Source organism: Quercus robur, chromosome 10 (genome assembly GCF_932294415.1).
Source record: "Quercus robur chromosome 10, dhQueRobu3.1, whole genome shotgun sequence".
Classification (NCBI taxonomy): Eukaryota; Viridiplantae; Streptophyta; class Magnoliopsida; order Fagales; family Fagaceae; genus Quercus; species Quercus robur.
This window is the reverse complement of record NC_065543.1, coordinates 51255249-51272976: the sequence shown is the minus strand read 5'-3', so window position 1 is coordinate 51272976 and position 17728 is coordinate 51255249. Positions and strand designations below refer to the sequence as shown.

General features: G+C 36.4%; 2 protein-coding genes across 6 annotated transcripts; both read left to right on the top strand.

Moving 5' to 3' along the window:
- The first annotated feature begins 4735 nt into the window (after window positions 1-4735).
- Window positions 4736-8316, top strand: LOC126704324 (uncharacterized). Its single transcript, XM_050403318.1, has 3 exons — window positions 4736-4750; window positions 4823-5191; window positions 7813-8316. The coding sequence occupies exons 1-3, from the start codon at window positions 4736-4738 to the stop codon at window positions 8314-8316; spliced, it is 888 nt and encodes a 295-aa protein (XP_050259275.1).
- Window positions 8317-8895: 579 nt separating this feature from the next.
- On the top strand, window positions 8896-16594 carry LOC126702916 (F-box/LRR-repeat protein At1g55660-like). 5 transcript variants are annotated; one of them, XM_050401781.1, is made up of 6 exons: window positions 8912-9254; window positions 13794-13806; window positions 13908-13953; window positions 14129-14974; window positions 15066-15209; window positions 16112-16594. In XM_050401781.1, exons 3-6 carry the CDS (start codon window positions 13924-13926, stop codon window positions 16415-16417), a joined length of 1326 nt encoding a protein of 441 aa, XP_050257738.1. In that variant the 5' UTR covers window positions 8912-9254; window positions 13794-13806; window positions 13908-13923; the 3' UTR covers window positions 16418-16594. The 5 variants fall into 5 exon arrangements, with proteins under 5 accessions (XP_050257735.1, XP_050257738.1, XP_050257734.1 ...); XM_050401778.1 differs by lacking the exons at window positions 13794-13806; window positions 13908-13953; window positions 14129-14974; window positions 15066-15209; window positions 16112-16594 and adding exons at window positions 9369-9438; window positions 9623-10450; window positions 10545-10688; window positions 11858-12337 and having other exon boundaries at window positions 8896-9254; XM_050401779.1 differs by lacking the exon at window positions 8912-9254 and having other exon boundaries at window positions 13727-13806.
- The last annotated feature ends 1134 nt before the right edge of the window (window positions 16595-17728 follow it).

The window sequence follows — 17728 nt, the reverse complement described above, 5'->3', positions numbered from 1 at the left end:
AAGTTCAAAAATCACAGTAGGGAGTTTAAGGGAAACTTACAATCTAATTCCATCTTTTAACGCCCAAAGCTCCACTGCAACACTGGTTTTGTGATTGACAGCCCTTGCAGAACCTCTAATCCACTCCCCCTTGTCATTTCATATTAGGCCTCCACCACCAGCTCGTCTGGGATTTCCCAACAACGAACCATCCGAGTTGAGCTTGTGCCAATGCAAAGGGGGCTTAAGCCAACTAACTCTAATTCTCCGATGATTAATGGTCTGCTTTCCATTGACGATGATATAGGCAAACTTAGTAGCTTTTGCTAGAACTTCTTGCTTTAAACTACACTGGCTTCTCTCATTTGGGAATACAACATCATTCCTATGGATCCATAAGGTCCAAATTCCGAAAGCAAAAATAATACCCCAGTGAATGTCTGAAGTGGCCTGAGTTTTGGTGCTGTGGCAATTTAGCCGGAGCTAGTCATTGAGTTGCAAACCAAAAAAGGAAGTAGCAAGAAAGGGCAAAGATAAGGAATTCCAAAGGTTCTATGCTACGTGGCAATCTCTGCATGTGCAGGATGGTTTTTGAACCTGTATTGCAAAGTTGACAAGTGGGCTAGACGTCCATTCCCCTGGTTGTAAGGATGGTGCCTACTGGGATGCTTTTATGGTAGCATTTCCAAAGGAAGCACTTGACTTTGGAAATAGTTAGCACCCTCCATATCCACTCTCCATCAAAATTTTCATTGCAGTTACCTTCCACCTCCACTCTAGCCAACTTGTAAGCTTCCTTCATATCAAAATTCCCACTTGGGGATGACGACCATGTGATGCGGTCAGTGTTTTGGGCAGAAAAGGAGACAAGGGTGGCCTTCATTTCCATAAGCAACCTTTCGGGAAAGACAAAGGAGCAAGCCTGCCAATTCCAACCCGAGAAGTTAACCACATCCTTCAACATAATGCCTTCTTCCCCTCGGTTGAGAGGCCCTGCTATCAAGCTTCCAAGAGGCCCTCTATCCAACCACTTATCAAACCACAGAGATAGTTGGCTATTCTTACCAACAATCCATTTAGTACCTTTTCTGAAAACGGTTTCACCTTTGTGGATGGCTGCCCAAATAGATGAACAAGCTCTTCTAGTGAGGCTGGAGTTGGAGGCTCTCCGTGGGGATCGATGCTTTTGAGAAAGAACTTTGGCCCATAAGGAGGATGATTCTGATTGAAGGTGCTAGTTTAGCTTGGCTAAGTTTGCAATATTTTTTTTCTCTAGTTACTTGAATACCCAGCCCCCCATCTTTCTTTGGCTTAGTAATCTTCTTCCAACTAACCAAGTGAATTTTCTTCTTGCTTTTCGAGGAGCCCCACAGGAAGTTACGGCTCAACTTGTCTACACTGCTTAAAATCTTTGCCAGGAGCACTATGCATTGCATAGCATAATTCGGAATGGTGGTGGTCACCACTTGAGTAAGAACAAGTCTTCTAGCAAATGAGAGCAAGTTTTATTTCCACCCTACTAATCTGCTTTGAACCCACTCAATAATATAGCCAAAATCTTGGGCCACTGTCGAATTTTTAATCGGAATCCCCAGGTATTTTCCAAGAGATGGGGTTGAATGAAAGCCCAAGATATCACACATCCCGGCCCTCGCATTAGCTGAGACATTAGGAGAGAAGTAGACCCGAGATTTATCTTGGCTTACCTTTTGACCGAATATACTGTAGAAAGAATCGAGCACATCCCTAACAGCCACAAAATTTTTGAGATTTGCTCTTGCAAACAACACTAGGTCATCTGCAAAGAACAAATGGGAAAAAGCCAACCCATTACAAGACGCCTTAACAGGTTCCAATTACATTTCTCAGATATAAAGGCCCCTAATATTTCCATACACAAGATGAAGATATACGGGGAGAGGGGATCCTCTTATCTAATGCCTCTGAAAGGAAGGAAATGATCTAAGGCGCCCCCATTAAAGAGAATGGAGATTGAAGAAGAGGACACGCAGCTCATAATCAACTTAATCAAGTGGCTTGGGAATCTAAAGAGAGTGAGCGTATCTCTGATAAAGCTCCACTCGAGCCAGTCATAAGCTTTTTCTAAATCTATCTTAATCACCATACACCCATTCCTCCCTTTCTTCTTGGACATAGAATGGATAATCTTTTGCATTATAATGGCTTTATCGATTCCTTTTTGGCCAAGAACAAAAGCAGTTTGTAGAGGGGACACCAAACAAGGCAGCAAAGGTCTTAGTCTCCCAACAATGATCTTTGAAACAATCTTATACATCGTGTTGCATAAACTGATCGACTGATAATGATTGAAAGAGTCTGGGTTTTTGCATTTGGGGACAAGGGTGGTGATAGTCTGGTTAAGGTACTCTGGGATCTTACCTAAAGAGAATATTCCCTTCACTTCTTCTTTCATTGAATCTCCCACCAAGAGCCAAAAACAATGTAAAAATCCCGCATGCAAACCATCAGGGCCTAGGGCTTTGAAAGCCTTAAGAGACCAAAGGTCGGCTTTAATATCCTCATTTGAAACTGGGCGAATCAGCTTTGCTGCCTCCTTCTCATTTAAACAATTATGCCAGCAAGGAGGATTCCAATTTGATAGAATAGAATAATTGTGGCCAGAAGAGGACAGCTTAGCATACCCATTCCTAATGAACTCAGCTATCTCTCTATCCCCCTGAATCCAATTACCTGCTCTATCCTTCAAACAGGAGATACGATTTCTCCTTCTCAGAACCAGTGCCGACATATGATAGAATCCAGTATTCCTATCCCCTTCTACAAGCCACGTAATTTGAGATTTCATGGCCCAGAACTCTTCTTCAAGTTTGGATATGTCATGAAATTCAGATCTTAACTCCCTCTGTAATTCCACCAGGAAGTTGGTAGGGTTTGTAGAAAGGGCTGCTTGAATACCCCAGAGTCTTGCAAGCACTCTCTTTTTCTGGTGGAAAAGGTTTCCAATGATATTCTTGTTCCATAATTTTTCTTTATCCATAAATTTATCAATTGCACTAGAAAGAACAGTTGGGTTGGACCAAGCGTCTCTAATGACATCTGAGAAAATAGGATGAGATAACCACATAGGTTGAAACCTGAAAGGCCGAGGAAGTCTAACATCATGGTTCTTATTCGAACAGAGTAAAACAGGGCAATGGTCGGAATGAGCCCTTTCAAGGTGTTGGACCAAAGCCTCAAGGAAAAGGATGTTCCATTCTGCGTTAACAAAAACCTGGTCAATCCTTTCTTGAATAGGGTGAGTTAAAGGTCGATGGTTGGACCAGGTGAACCGGGCTCCAGAATAACCAATATCAATCATCATGCAAGTATCCAAGCATTCCTGGAAGTGGAGAGATCTATTGATGTTAACAGATCGCCTCCCGAACTTATCCTCACTTATAAGGACTTCATTGAAGTCACCAGCGATCACCCAAGGAAGGGAGTGAAGGCCAGAGACTGTTATAAGATTTTCCTAAATGAGGCGCCTCTCTGCAAACCTTGGGCTAGCATAAACGGCAGATAACAACCAAGAGGAGTTGGAATAAGTTGGGGTAACCACCGCATGAATTTCCTGCTCTGTTGATGAGAGCCCAACTACTTCCATTCGAGAGGAGTCCCAGAGCAGCCATAGACCACCAGTTAGACTGATAGTATTGGCAAAAATTTCCCCATCAAACGGTAGCTTATTTACAATTCTTTTCGCCCTTTCACCACAAGCTTTTGTTTCAGTTAGAATCATAATCACAGGAGAATGAAGGCAAACTAAGGGTGTGTTTGTTTCGATGGATAATAGATTTGGGAAATTATTTTACACCATCATGCATGTTTGGGGGCACATGCAAATAAGGTCAAACTGAATTTCGTTTTCCCTTGATTGTAAAATACCCCTAGCTGACCCGTAATATCTTTTACACAGTTATTTTACCTTCACTTTATTGTTGGACTACACACCCGAAGAGAGAGAGTGTGTGAGAGCACAGCCTCAGACACTCCACCTAAAGACAACCTAATCACATCCTCACTGGTCAAATCACCGTCCTCGTCCCCTCCACGCGACAGTTTGTGCTCTGTTCCTCTTCCTTCCTTTCTTTTCTTGCTCAATCCCATCTTGTTCAAACCCATCCTCGTCGTCGTCCCCTCCATCTTGCACAATACCCAACTTCGACCAAGCAAGACCAAATTAAGCAATGCCTAAACCAGATCTACCCACTGCAGCTATTCACACTGATTTGAGCATCCCACCACACCCATCCTTGAAATTTCCAAAAACCCATTCCTCAAACCCACCACACCCCATATGTCCAACTCTGACGAACCCACCATTTTGACGAACCCATCCCTGAAATTTCCCACTCAAAGCTCAACTCCGATGAACCCACCACTCCCCATCCCTATACCAAATCCGAGAGAAAGAGATATATATATATATATATATATATATATATATATATATATATATATATATATATATATTCTTATATATATGTATATATATTTATTTAGATATTCGTGTGTGTATATATATATATATATATATATATATATTTGTGTATAAAAAATATAAGTGCATAATGTTATCTCCAATAGTTTGGTACCTTTGATATTAGCATTGTTCTTGAATTGGGCTTGTTACAATACTTTGCTGAGATGATGTTGAATGGGTTTAAATTGTCTTGTATTGCAAGTTGTGTTTTGGTAAATATCATCTTCTTGCTTACACATTTGATTGAATGGTATGTCAAATAATTTGGTATGTTAAAAATATGTATATCATAACACCAAATTGAGTTTTTAATCTGTTTATCCTATTGACCACCTAAAGGGTAAGACATACGTCGTATTTGTTGGTCGTGTGCTTGGGGTGTATGACACATGGGAAGAAGCTCGTGCCCAAGTCTATCAATATTCTGAGGCAAACCACAAGGCATTTAAGCATAAACTGGATGCAGAAATTGCTTTTATGAAGTTTTGGCAGATTGAAGGTGGGAATGTGCAACAAGGTTCTTCATCCAATACTCCTTCAACTGAAGAGAGTTCTAGCACAGGAGATGTTAAATACAATTTATTGAAATATCAATTAGATATCGCAATTAAGCAGCGGAACCATGCAATGAAGATTGCAAAGTTGAATGCAAGAATGCTAAACGCTGTGGCATATCAAGTCCTGCCTGATGATGAGGTCAATAAAATGGTACATCTAAACTTGGGTGAATGACCATGAAAGTTGTGTTATGTAACTTGGATGTGTATAATGTTCATATTTTTTGTGATTGGACTTAATGGATGTGCATATATGATGTGTATAGGTATTTTGAGATGCCCAATTGTATTATAGAAATATTTTTTTGGCATTTTCTTGAATTGTTTTGCTTTGGGGGCCCAAACACAGGAAAATATTTTCTGGAAAAATGCTTTTACATGCATGACCAAACAATGAAAATATTTTTCTAGTGTATATCCTAGAACCCAAAACAAATATCTGAAAATATTTTCTCCTGAAATTATTTTGCACTCGAAAATTCATTTACATGGAACCAAACATAGCCTAAATCAATAACATTATTACAAAAGTTAGGGTTAAGAATACCCCTACCATTCCAAATAAGTAAATTCATGATAGGACATTATAGTTTATTGACCGCCAATTTTTTTCCTACCTCTCGAAATCAGCCACATCAACATGCTAGATATTTTTCTTTTAAACTCTTAAGATCCATTTGGATAGAACTTATTTTGTTGAAATTGAAAATTGAAAACACTGTAGCAAATAAGTGAAAACTACTGTAGCGCATTTTTTATTTTATTTTTTTAATTTTTAATTTTTTTATTTCACTCCTTCCCAGTATCCTTTTTTATTTTATTTTTTTTACTCCTTTTCCCGGTAGACATCAATCTCTCTCTCTCTTCAATATGCATGAGGTGGAGCTTCCTCTCTCTTTCTCCCATGGAGATTGGTCTTATGAAGAACTAATGTTTTAGTTTCTTGATTTGGGAACTCGGTGGTGGTGGATGGGTTGATCAGCAGTGGATTTGATGGGTTTGATTTGGGAACTCGGTGGTGGTGGATGGGTTGATCGGCAGTGGGTTTGCTAGGTTTGATCGGTTCCGTTTGCTGGGTAGATCCGTTTGATCGGTTGCGTTTGCTGGGTTTGATTGTTTGATCGGTTGCTGGGTTTGATGGGTTTTTTTTCACATGGGTTTGATTTTATTTTTCACATGGGTTTGATTCATATGGTTTTGGTTTCACTGTTTTGATCACTTGTTGGTTGATGGGTTTCAAGAACATGAATAGTCATGTTTTGGATTTGATTGGTGAAGAACAGTACACACACACACCCAGCTTTCATTGAAACGGTGCATTCAAGCTGATTTCATCTTGTGATGCAATTGGGAAGAGTTGCACGTTTATTTTTACGCATTGTAACGTGGGTCTCATGAAGTGTAAAACGCAAACGTAGAAACACTCAACTAAACACTGGATCCAAACAGACATTTAAACTCATTATTAGTCTTTCTTTCTCTGCTTACCTAAACAATACAGTTGTAGTTAAAGTTTAAACAACCCATCGCGCACACGTAGTACAGAACAGAAAAAGAACATTGACTCTAGAGTCCAGATCTCACTCAAATATTATATATAATAATAATAATAATAATAATAATAACCGTTAACAGCAATATTTATGTATTTTTTTGACAAAAGTTTTTGTCTTTATTGACCTTTATTTCAAATTTTCAACTTCTTAAATACTATATGGTGTTCTTTTCGACCTTTTTCTGACAGTTTTTTTTTTTTTTTTTTTTTTTTTTTTTGGGGTCCTTTTCACCTTAACAAGCACCGAACCGGTGCTTGTTAACAAATCCCATGATAATAATACAGTTCTAGTGTCTTTTACCCTTCTTTTGCCCTGTTTCCAGACTCAAGCGCCGCTGGCAACACCATAGGAGAACAAGGGAGGTTAGATCGGTGTTGTATTATAATTATTCTTCTTCTAAGAAAAGGAAAACCAGTTCTTCTCCTAGAAAGCCAGGGAGGGTTAGTTCGTTGTTGTATTATTGTTATTATTATTATTTTTTTTTATCGGAATTATTCTTCTTCTTCTAGGAAAAGGAAAACCAGCTCTTCCCCTGGAAATTGGTAGTTGTTGTATTATTTTTATTTTATTTTTTTTAAGAATTATAATTATTATTCTTCTTCTAGTAAAAGGAAAACCAGTTCTCCCCTGGAAATTTAGTATGGCATTGGCTTATCTCTTGGCCATTGCCAAGCTGCCTAAGCCCCCTCCATTCATGGACTGTTGGATATGGAGAGTAGACACATTGCCTAAAATCAAACATTTCTTTTGGCTGTGCAACCATGGGAGCGTACCGGTGAGGCAAGTCATTAAGGCAAGAGGCATCAATTGCAATGGTATTTGCCCTTTGTGTTCTGTACAGGAAGAAACTATATTACATTTCCTAAGAGATTGTCCAATTGCTAGGAATTTCTAGTTGAGCATGGGAGTGCCTCAAGCCTTGAATGATTTTCTTTCCCTTGATCTGATGGACTGGCCGAAGCGCAATTGTTTATGCAACAACAGTATACATACAAATGGCCTTCCCTAGAGCACCCAATTTCCCTTTGCTGTGTGGTTGTTATGTAAATAGCAAAACAAGGCTATTTTTGAAAATTCCCCTCTAAACCCAAAGCTAAATAACCTGTGCATTCAGATTGCGAGAGAGTATTTCTACTGTGTGGGCAAAGGCCAGAAAATTAAGAGACAAATTACTATTCAAGTGCGTTGAAACAAACCACCAGTGATATGGTTTAAGTTAAATGCTGATGGTGCTTCTTTTGGCAATCCGGGCAAGGCGGGTGGGGGTGGACTTATACGTGATCATCATGGGAGTTGGGTAAAGGGCTACATGAGGCATATCGGGTTTGCATCCAGTATAGCAGCTGAGTTCTGGGCCTTGAAGGATGGACTGATGCTTGCTTCTCAGCTTGGCATCACTCAACTCCTTCTGGAGTTGGATGCTAAAGTGGTTGTGGACCTGAAGCTTTCTTCAAAATCCTCTAATAACTCCTTTTCTGCTCTGCTCAATGATTGTAGGTACCTCCTTTGCCAATTCAACCAAGTTAGGATCAGTCATGTTTATCAGGAAGCGAATAGATGTGCAGATCATCTCGCCAAAGGAGGATGCACCCTGATAGGGAATTTTGTGGTTTTAGACTCTCCTAATTTGGATGAACTTTGTATCTTTTTAGATTATGATGCTTTTGGTCTTTACTCCTTAAGGCTCTCAGCCAGTACTTCACCTTTTATGGTTAACTAATTAATGCAGATCATCCATTTTAACCAAAAAAAAAAAAATGTAGGACATTATGATTTATTGACCACCAATTTTTTTTCCCACCTCTCGATATCAGCCACATCAACATACTATATATTTTTCTTTTAAACTCTTAAACTCATTATTAGTCTTTCTCTCTCTGCTGACCTAAACAGAGCAGTTGTAGTTTAAAGTTTAAACAACCCATTTCGCACATGTAGTATAGAACAGAAAAAGTACATTGACTCTAGAGTCCTAGATCTCACTCAAATATAATAATAATAATAATAATAATACAGTACTAGTGTCCCTTACTCTAGACGGACCAAACTCTTCTTTCGGAGAAATTACACATTTATCTAGTGAACTACGTTATTTATTCACCATTTCACTAAAAGACTCTCACTTATTTAAAATTGTTGAGTTAGTAATTAGTTTCTATTTAAAAAAATTTATAACTTACAATTTTAAACAAATATAAATTTTGAAGTGGAATTGTGGACCACGTACTTGTCTATTGAATCCTATAATTTCTCCTTCTTTTGCACTGTTTACAGACTCAAGCGCTGCTGGCAACATTATAGGAGAACAAAGGGTGGTTGTATTATCATTATTCTTCTTCTAAGAAAAGGAAAACCAGTTCTTCTCCTAGAAAGAAAGGGAGGCTTAGCTCGTTGTATTATTATTATCATTATCATTATCATTATTCTTTATTATTTTTATAGGAATTCTTCTTCTTCTGGGAAAAGGAAAAACCGTTCTTAAGGAGGGGTTAGATCGGTCTTTTATTATATATATACCCTTCCCTTCTCCTCTCACCTAAACTTAATTGTCTCTTGATCAACCCTCCTCTTCTTTCTCTCTCTCTCTCTCTCTCTCTCTCTCTCTGTTTCAATTATTTAATTTAGCTATCAAATTTTTCGTCATCCTCAGAGGAAAAGGTACACCCACGAGGAATTTTGTCTCATCAATCTCTGGGCTTTTTACTTGCATTGTGGGCATCAATTTGTTCTTATTCCCATACTTAACTCTTTCTTTCTTTCCCTAATTTGCAGTTCTCTATTCACATTCATGGATAAGACAGTGTTGCCAATCATGGATAAGACAGTGTTGCCTTCTGACAAGGTAGAAATCATATCTTTTTTCAAAAGGAGTTACTTTCTTTTTTATGCTGAATTTGTATAATTTGTATAACGACCTAGGCAGCTAGGTTCCATGTTAGATTAACTGTTTCTAAAGTTTAATTTTTCAGACAAATACATGATTTTACTTACTTTTTCTTCTCTGTATTTGGTTTTTGGGAATAAAGTCGATCGAGGACCGGATAAGTCAGTTGCCAGATGAGATGCTTATCTCTGTTCTTTCTTTCTTGACGCCGAAGGAAGCATTTAGAACTAGTGTTCTTTCCCATAGATGGAAATGTCTTTGCCCATTCTTGCCTCGCAGTTTGGACTTTGATGGTCTATATACAATGTGGGAAATTGAGAGAGGAAAGAAATCATTGCAATTTGAAAGGAAGAAATTTTTACAGTGGGTGAATGACACTCTAAAATCATGTCGAGTCTCAACTATAGATGAGTTCAGAGTTTGTTTTCAGTTTGATGATGGTTCTAAAAGTCACGTTGATGGATGGATTGACTTTGCAATCTCAAAGGGAGTTAAGAGACTTGAATTGGATTTTACAGCAACAGACCCATTCAAAGATGCAAGTAATTTTTATAGGTTTCCAAATGAGCGTTTTACAAGTGACAAAACTTGCATCAAGTCCCTCACATCCCTCACTCTAAAATACATACGTGTAACTGGAGAGCTTCTGGAGCACTTCCTTTCCAATTGTCCCTTGCTTGAAAGATTACATGTGGACAATTCTGAAGATTTAGTGAATCTGAATATTTGCGGTTCATCGTTGAAGTTGAAGTACTTACACATAATACATTGTTTAAAATTTAAAAGTATTGAGATTAATGCTCCAAATCTTGAGTCTTTTGGCTATGTTGGTAAAAAAATAAAACTGCATGTTCATTCTGCACCCCATCTTCTAGATGTCCGTATTGGTTCGATGTATGCATTTGGCTCTCTTTCGAGCTACCTTTATCAGCTAGAGAGTTTGTCGCTTGCTGTTCACTCCTATACTTATGTAAGCACTACAAATTCATTTGCAATCTCTTTCATATATGTTTACCTAGTTTTACAAAATTTACTCTCTCTCATCTCTTATTTTTCCTTTTCAGGAAGGCGTTAAATTCCCTGAATTTCAAACTCTTACCAAGCTTAAACACCTTAAGGTCACAGTTGATGCAAGTGAAGGATCAAGCCTCCTCGGTTTAATACCTCTAATAGAAGCAGCACCTTTTTTACATAAATTTGTCTTTGAGGTGACTATTCTTGCCTCATAACTTCACACAAAGCATACTAGTAGCTTTTAGTCTTTAATCTAGGTGATGCAATCTGTACACTAATTTTTGGCTTGTGGTTTATAATCATTTTTTCTATTTTTTTTAATTAAAAAAAAAAATACTACTTTGAACTGATGAATAGTGATAATTATACTATTCCAATAGTTGATCAATAGTTGAACCCTGTCTTATATATTTGATCAATAGTTGTTTGTTTGTTTGTTTGCAGATTGATGTTGCTCAGTCTTACTCTATTTGAGGGTTTAAAAAAAAAAAAAAATTCATCATCCCAATATAAAAATAAATACTCCTATGCAAGAAACTACTAAACTTTGAAAAGTGAATACTCTTATGCGAGAAACAACTAAACTTTGAAAAGTGAAGATGATGACTCCAATAGAATTGAACATTCATTTCGAAACCTTTTCATTAGAAATACATAATGTCAATGTTTCCGACAAATGAAAATTCAAGTTCAAAGGTTTAATTTAATTTTATTCTTTAATCTAGGTGATGCAATCTACACACTAATTGTTGTCTCACGGTTTTCCTTTTTTTTTTTCTAATCTATTTAACTGATACTCCTTTGAACTCGAATTTTTCATTTGTCATAAGCATTTATATTATGTATTTCTAAGGAAAAGGTGTTGAAATGAATGTTCAGTTCTATTGGAGTTATCATCTTCACTTTTAGCAATTTCTTGCTTAAGAGTTTTTATTTTTATTTTGGGACGATGAAGAAACTTTCTTTAAAAAAGACTCCAAAATAGAGTACAACTGAGCAACATCAAGCTGCAAACAAACAGCTATTTTTCAAATACAGAAAACCCTATACCACCACATACCACTCAATTATGAATAGAAATCTTGACTTTCTTAGAGCCCTTAACCATGCTCTGACCTCCTCCCTAATGGCTTTAAATCTGGTTTTGTTAGATATAATTTTCCCTGCATCTTCTGATCATCATTATTTGTTTCTGATTCCAAAGAATGTAGCTGGTCATCATTATTTGTTTTTTGATGGTAATCTATATTATTTGCTTACACATATCCCCTTGAGAATCATTGCTCTTTGTTTTGAAGTTCCTTACTTTCCTTTTCCAATTGCATACATGACATGATTCTTATTTTCGTTTTCCCAATTACAGTTGATATTGTGGGAGATCAATTTTCCAAAAAAGGCAAGGAAGGTGAAGAAATATCCCAATGAACACCTCAAGGAGGTGGAAATAGTTGGGTTTGCAGGGCGTGCAATAGACATTCAGCTTGTTGTTTACTTACTCGAAAGTGCCATCAACCTCGAGAAGATTATTGTTAATCTTTGTGCTCCATATGTAGTGGGAATCCCTTGCCCAAGGAATATTAGGACTACAGCTGAATACAAAGGTGCCAGAGAAGCTGCCATGCGGCTAAAGGAAAAACAACTTACAAGAGCTGAGTTTGTTATAATGTAATCATCTTTGTTAATATTAGTGAGTGTTGGTGTGTGCAAGTTAATATTTATCAATATGTAGAGAGCTTGAATTGTTTTTGTTTTAGTGATATTTGATATTTATATCAAAGTAGCTGTGACTTGTGACATGGACGAGTAATTCTTATAATGCGATGGTTGTCTTCTATTGTTTCTACTTGATTTGCTTTTTCTGTTATTGAAATTGAAAAACGAGTAATGTCAATTGTTGTAGTTGAAGTTGTCCTTTGGGTTTCGGTGGTGGTGGTGGTCCAGTTGTGGCCTTTAGGTTTTGTGGGTGGTGGTCTGATTGTGGTTGGTGGGTTCTTTTTGCGGTTGTTGTTGGTGTTTTTGCTGCTGGTGGCTACGGGTTTGTTGTAGGTATTTGGCTAGTTGTGTTGTGCTTTTTGGGTTATGGAGTGGAGGATGCGGTGGTTGAGACAGTGGTTGTTGGTTGGTGGTCACTTGTTCATCTGTCATAGGGTTGTGTTTTTTTTTTTTTTTTGATAAGAATTTTGAGTTAACACTATTTTAATGTATTGAATCGAAAGATAGAAGATATGATGTAAAGTGTATTGTAAAATTGTGTGTTGAAATAAAAAATTTTTGATGTAAAAATGACTTATTTTTAGAACAAATGATGTTGATGCTCTTCCAGCATTAGCATTGGGTGGGTACTGGGTATTGCTAAATTTTTTTTAGCAATTGTGAATGGTAAATTCTCTAAAAACAGAGATTATTTTTAAGGGTATTTAGTTGTTCACCAAATCGCATGACCGCACCCAAACCACCTGCAAAATGAAGTAACTGTACCACACTGCAATTAGTAATGAACCACACCGCACCTGTATTTTAATTTATTTTATATTAAATATATATTAATAATTTAATGATATATGAAGCAAGTGGCCAGCCTAATCTTGCATTTAGTTTCACTTTAAAAAGATTTCATTTTGGTTAGATGCAAAATCAAAAGTTCAAAAGTTTAATAATATTTTTTTGTTTTGTTTTGTATACACTGTATATTTGTAGTACTTTTAGTTTACCGTCAAATTGTTTTTTTTTTTTTTTGTATATATTTGTGTTACTTTTTTTGTTACACATGTTATATATATTTTTAAATAACTTACTATCATATTGTAATGATTATGAGTAGTAAATTAAAAATCGGTCATGACATCTTCAATAATATACCATTGAAAACCGACCAAATTACACCACACATGTAATCACAAAATTGCAGTGAAGTAATGATTTGGCCAAACCGCACCATGTGGCGCTTAAAATTTCTCAAAACCACTGTTTACAGACTCAAGCGCTGCTGGCAACACTATAGGAGAACAAAGGGAGGTTGTATTATCATTATTCTTCTTCTAAGAAAAGGAAAACCAGTTCTTCTCCCATAAAGAAAGGGAGGCTTAGTTCATTGTTGTATTATTATTATTATTATTATCATTATTCTTTATTATTTTTATAGGAATTCTTCTTCTTCTAGGAAAAGGAAAAACCGTTCTTAAGGAGGGGTTAGATCGGTCTTTTACTATATATATATATACCCTTCCCTTCTCTCTGTCTCTCTCTCTCTCAATTATTTAATTTAGCTATCAAATTTTTCGTCATCCTCGGAGGAAAAGTGACACCCACGAGGTATTTTGTCTCATCACTCTCTGGGCTTTTTACTTGCATTGTGGGCATCAATTTGTTTTTATTCCCATACTTAAGTCTTTCTTTCTTTCCCTAATTTGCAGTTCTCTATTCACATTCATGGATAAGACAGCGTTGCCTTCCGACAAGGTAAAAATCATATCTTTTTTCAAAAGGAGTTACTTTCTTTTTTATGCTGAATTTGTATAACAACCTAGGCAGCTAGGTTCCATGTTAGATTAACTGTTTCTAAAGTTTAATTTTTCAGACAAATACATGATTTTACTTACTTTTTCTTCTCTGTATTTGGTTTTTGGGAATAAAGTCGATCGAGGACCGGATAAGTCAGTTGCCAGATGAGATGCTTATCTCTGTTCTTTCTTTCTTGATGCCGAAGGAAGCATTTAGAACTAGTGTTCTTTCCCATAGATGGAAATGTCTTTGCCCATTCTTGCCTCGTAGTTTGGACTTTGATGGTCTATATACAATGTGGGAAATTGAGAGAGAAAAGAAATCATTGCAATTTGAAAGGAAGAAATTTTTACAGTGGGTGAATGACACTCTAAAATCATGTCGAGTCTCAACTATAGATGAGTTCAGAGTTTGTTTTGAGCTTGATGATGGTTCTAAAAGTCACGTTGATGGATGGATTGACTTTGCAATCTCAAAGGGAGTTAAGAGACTTGAATTGGACTTTACAGCAAGAAGCCCATTCAAAGATGCAAGTAATTTTTATAGGTTTCCAAATGAGAGTTTTACAAGTGACAAAACTTGCATCAAGTCCCTCACATCCCTCACTCTAAAATACATACGTGTAACTGGAGAGCTTCTGGAGCACTTCCTTTCCAATTGCCCCTTGCTTGAAAGATTACATGTGGACAATTCTGAAGATTTAGTGAATCTGAAGATTTATGGTTCATCGTTGAAGTTGAAGTACTTACACATAATACGTTGTTTAGAATTTAAAAGTATTGAGATTAATGCTCCAAATCTTGAGTCTTTTGGCTATGTTGGTAACGAAATAAGACTGCATGTTCATTCTGCACCCCGTCTTCTAGATGTACGTATTGGTGGGATGTATTCGCATCCTATATATTATGCATTTGGCTCTCTTTCAAGCTACCTTTATCAGCTAGAGAGTTTGACGCTCGATGTTCACTCCTATACTTATGTAAGCACTTCAAATTCATTTGCAATCTCTTACATATATGTTTATTTAGTTTTACAGAATTTACTCTCATCTCTTATTTTTTCCTTTTCAGAATGGCGTTGAATTCCCTGAATTTCAAACTCTTACCAAGCTTAAACACCTTAAGGTCACAGTTGCCACAAATGAGGGATCAAGCCTCCTCGGTTTAATACCTCTAATAGAAGCAGCACCTTTTTTACATAAATTTGTCTTTGAGGTGACTATTCTTGCCTCATAACTTCACACAAAGCATACTAGTAGCTTTTAGTCTTTAATCTAGGTGATGCAATTTGTACACTAATTGTTGGCTCATGGTTTATAATCATTTTTTCTATATATATATATATTTTATAAAAAAAAATAGTACTTTGAAATGATGAATAGTGATAATTATACCATTCTAATAGTTGATCAATAGTTGAACCCCGTCTTATATATATTTGATCAATAGTTGTTTGTTTGTTTGTTTGCAGATTGATGTTGCTCAGTCTACTCTATTTGAGGGTTTAAAAAAAAAAAAAAAAAATTAATCACCCCAATATAAAAATAAATACTTTTATGTGAGGAACTACTAAACTTTGAAAAGTGAATACTCTTATGCGAGAAACAACTAAACTTTGAAAAGTGAATGTTCAGTTCTATTGGAGTTATCGTCTTCACTTTTTGCAATTTCTTGCTTAAGAGTTTTTATTTTTATTTTGGGACGATGAAGAAACTTTCTTTAAAAAAAACTCCAAAAAAGAGTACAACTGAGCAACATCAAGCTGCAAACAAACACCTATTTTTCAAATACAGAAAACACTCTACCGCCACATACCACTCAGTCATGAATAGAAATCTTGACTTTCTTAGAGCCCTTAACCATGCTTTGACCTCCTCCCTTATGGCTTTAAATCTGGTTTTGTTAGATATAATTTTCCCTGCATCTTCTGATCATCATTATTTGTTTCTGATTCCAAAGAATGTAGCCGGTCATCATTATTTGTTGTTTGATGGTAATCTATATTATTTGCTTACACATATCCCCTTGAGAATCATGCTCTTTGTTTTGAAGTTCCTTACTTTCCTTTTGCAATTGCATACATGACATGATTCTTATTATCGTTTTCCCAATTACAGTTGATATTGTCGAAGATCAATTTTCCAAAAAAGGCAAGGAAGGTGAAGAAATATCCCAATGAACACCTCAAGGAGGTGGAAATAGTTGGGTTTGCAGGGCGTGCAATAGACATTCAGCTTGTTGTTTACTTACTCGAAAGTGCCATCAACCTTGAGAAGATTATTGTTAATCCTTATGCTCCATATATAGTGGGAATCCCTCGCCCAGAGAATGTGAGGACTACTGTTAAATTCGAAGGTGCCAGAGAAGCTGCCAAGCGGCTTAAGGAAAAACAACTTACAAGAGCTGAGTTTGTTATAATGTAATCATCTTTGTTAATATTAGTGAGTGTTGGTGTGTGCAAGTTAATATTTATCAATATGTAGAGAGCTTGAATTGTTTTTGTTTTAGTGATATTTGATATTTATATCAAAGCAGTTGTGACTTGTGACATGGACGAGTAATTCTTATAATGCGATGGTTGTCTTCTATTGTTTCTACTTGATTTGTTTTTTCTGTTATTGAAATTGAAAAACGAGTAATGTCAATTGTTGTAGTTGATGTTGTCCTTTGGGTTTCGGTGGTGGTGGTGGTGGTGGTCCAGTTGTGGCCTTTAGGTTTCGTGGGTGGTGGTCTGATTGTGGTTGGTGGGTTCTTTTTGCGGTTGTTGTTGGTGTTTTTGCTGCTGGTGGCTACGGGTTTGTTGTAGGTATTTGGCTAGATTTGGTTGGGTTTATTTTGTGTTGCTTTTTGGGTTATGGAGTGGAGGATGCGGTGGTTGAGACAGTGGTTGTTGGTTGGTGGTCACTTGTTCATCTGCCATTGGGTTGTGATTTTTTTTTTTAATAGGAATTTTGAGTTAACACTATTTTAATGTATTGATTCGAAAGATAGAAGATATGATGTAAAGTGTATTGTAAAATTGTGTGCTGAAATAATAATTTTTTGATGTAAAAATGACTTATTTTTAGAACAAATGATGTTAACGCTCTTCCAGCATTAGCATTGGGTGGGTATTGCTAACATTTTTTTAGCAATTGTGAATAGTAAATTCTCTAAAAACAGATATTACTATTAAGGGTGTTTAGTTGTTCACCAAATCGCATGACCGCACCCAAACAGGCCCAAACTACCCGCAAAATGAAGTAATTGTACCACACCGCAATTGGTAATGAACCACACCGCACTCGTATTTTAATTTATTTTATATTAAATATATATTAATAATTTAATGATATATGAAGTATGTGGCCAGCCTAATCTTGCATTCAGTTTCATTTTAAAAAGATTTCACTTTGGTTAGATGCAAAATCAAAAGTTCAAAACATCATTCACTTCTCCATTTCACACCCACTCTCACAAAATCAAAAGTTCAAAAGTTTAATAATATTTTTTGTTTTGTTTTGTACACACTATATATGAATTTTTTTTTCCATTTAACTTTATTATTAGTAGGATTTTGTTATTTGACAAGTTATGAAAGAATGTGAAAAACTAGCATCTCGAGTTTTTAAAACTTGAGTTCAATAGCAAATCGAGTTTTAAAAACTCGAGTTCCAGAATTCTAACTGACTGAGCTGGACAAAAATTCCACGTGGAACTCGAGTCTCTAAGACTCGAGTTCCAGCGGAGAAGAA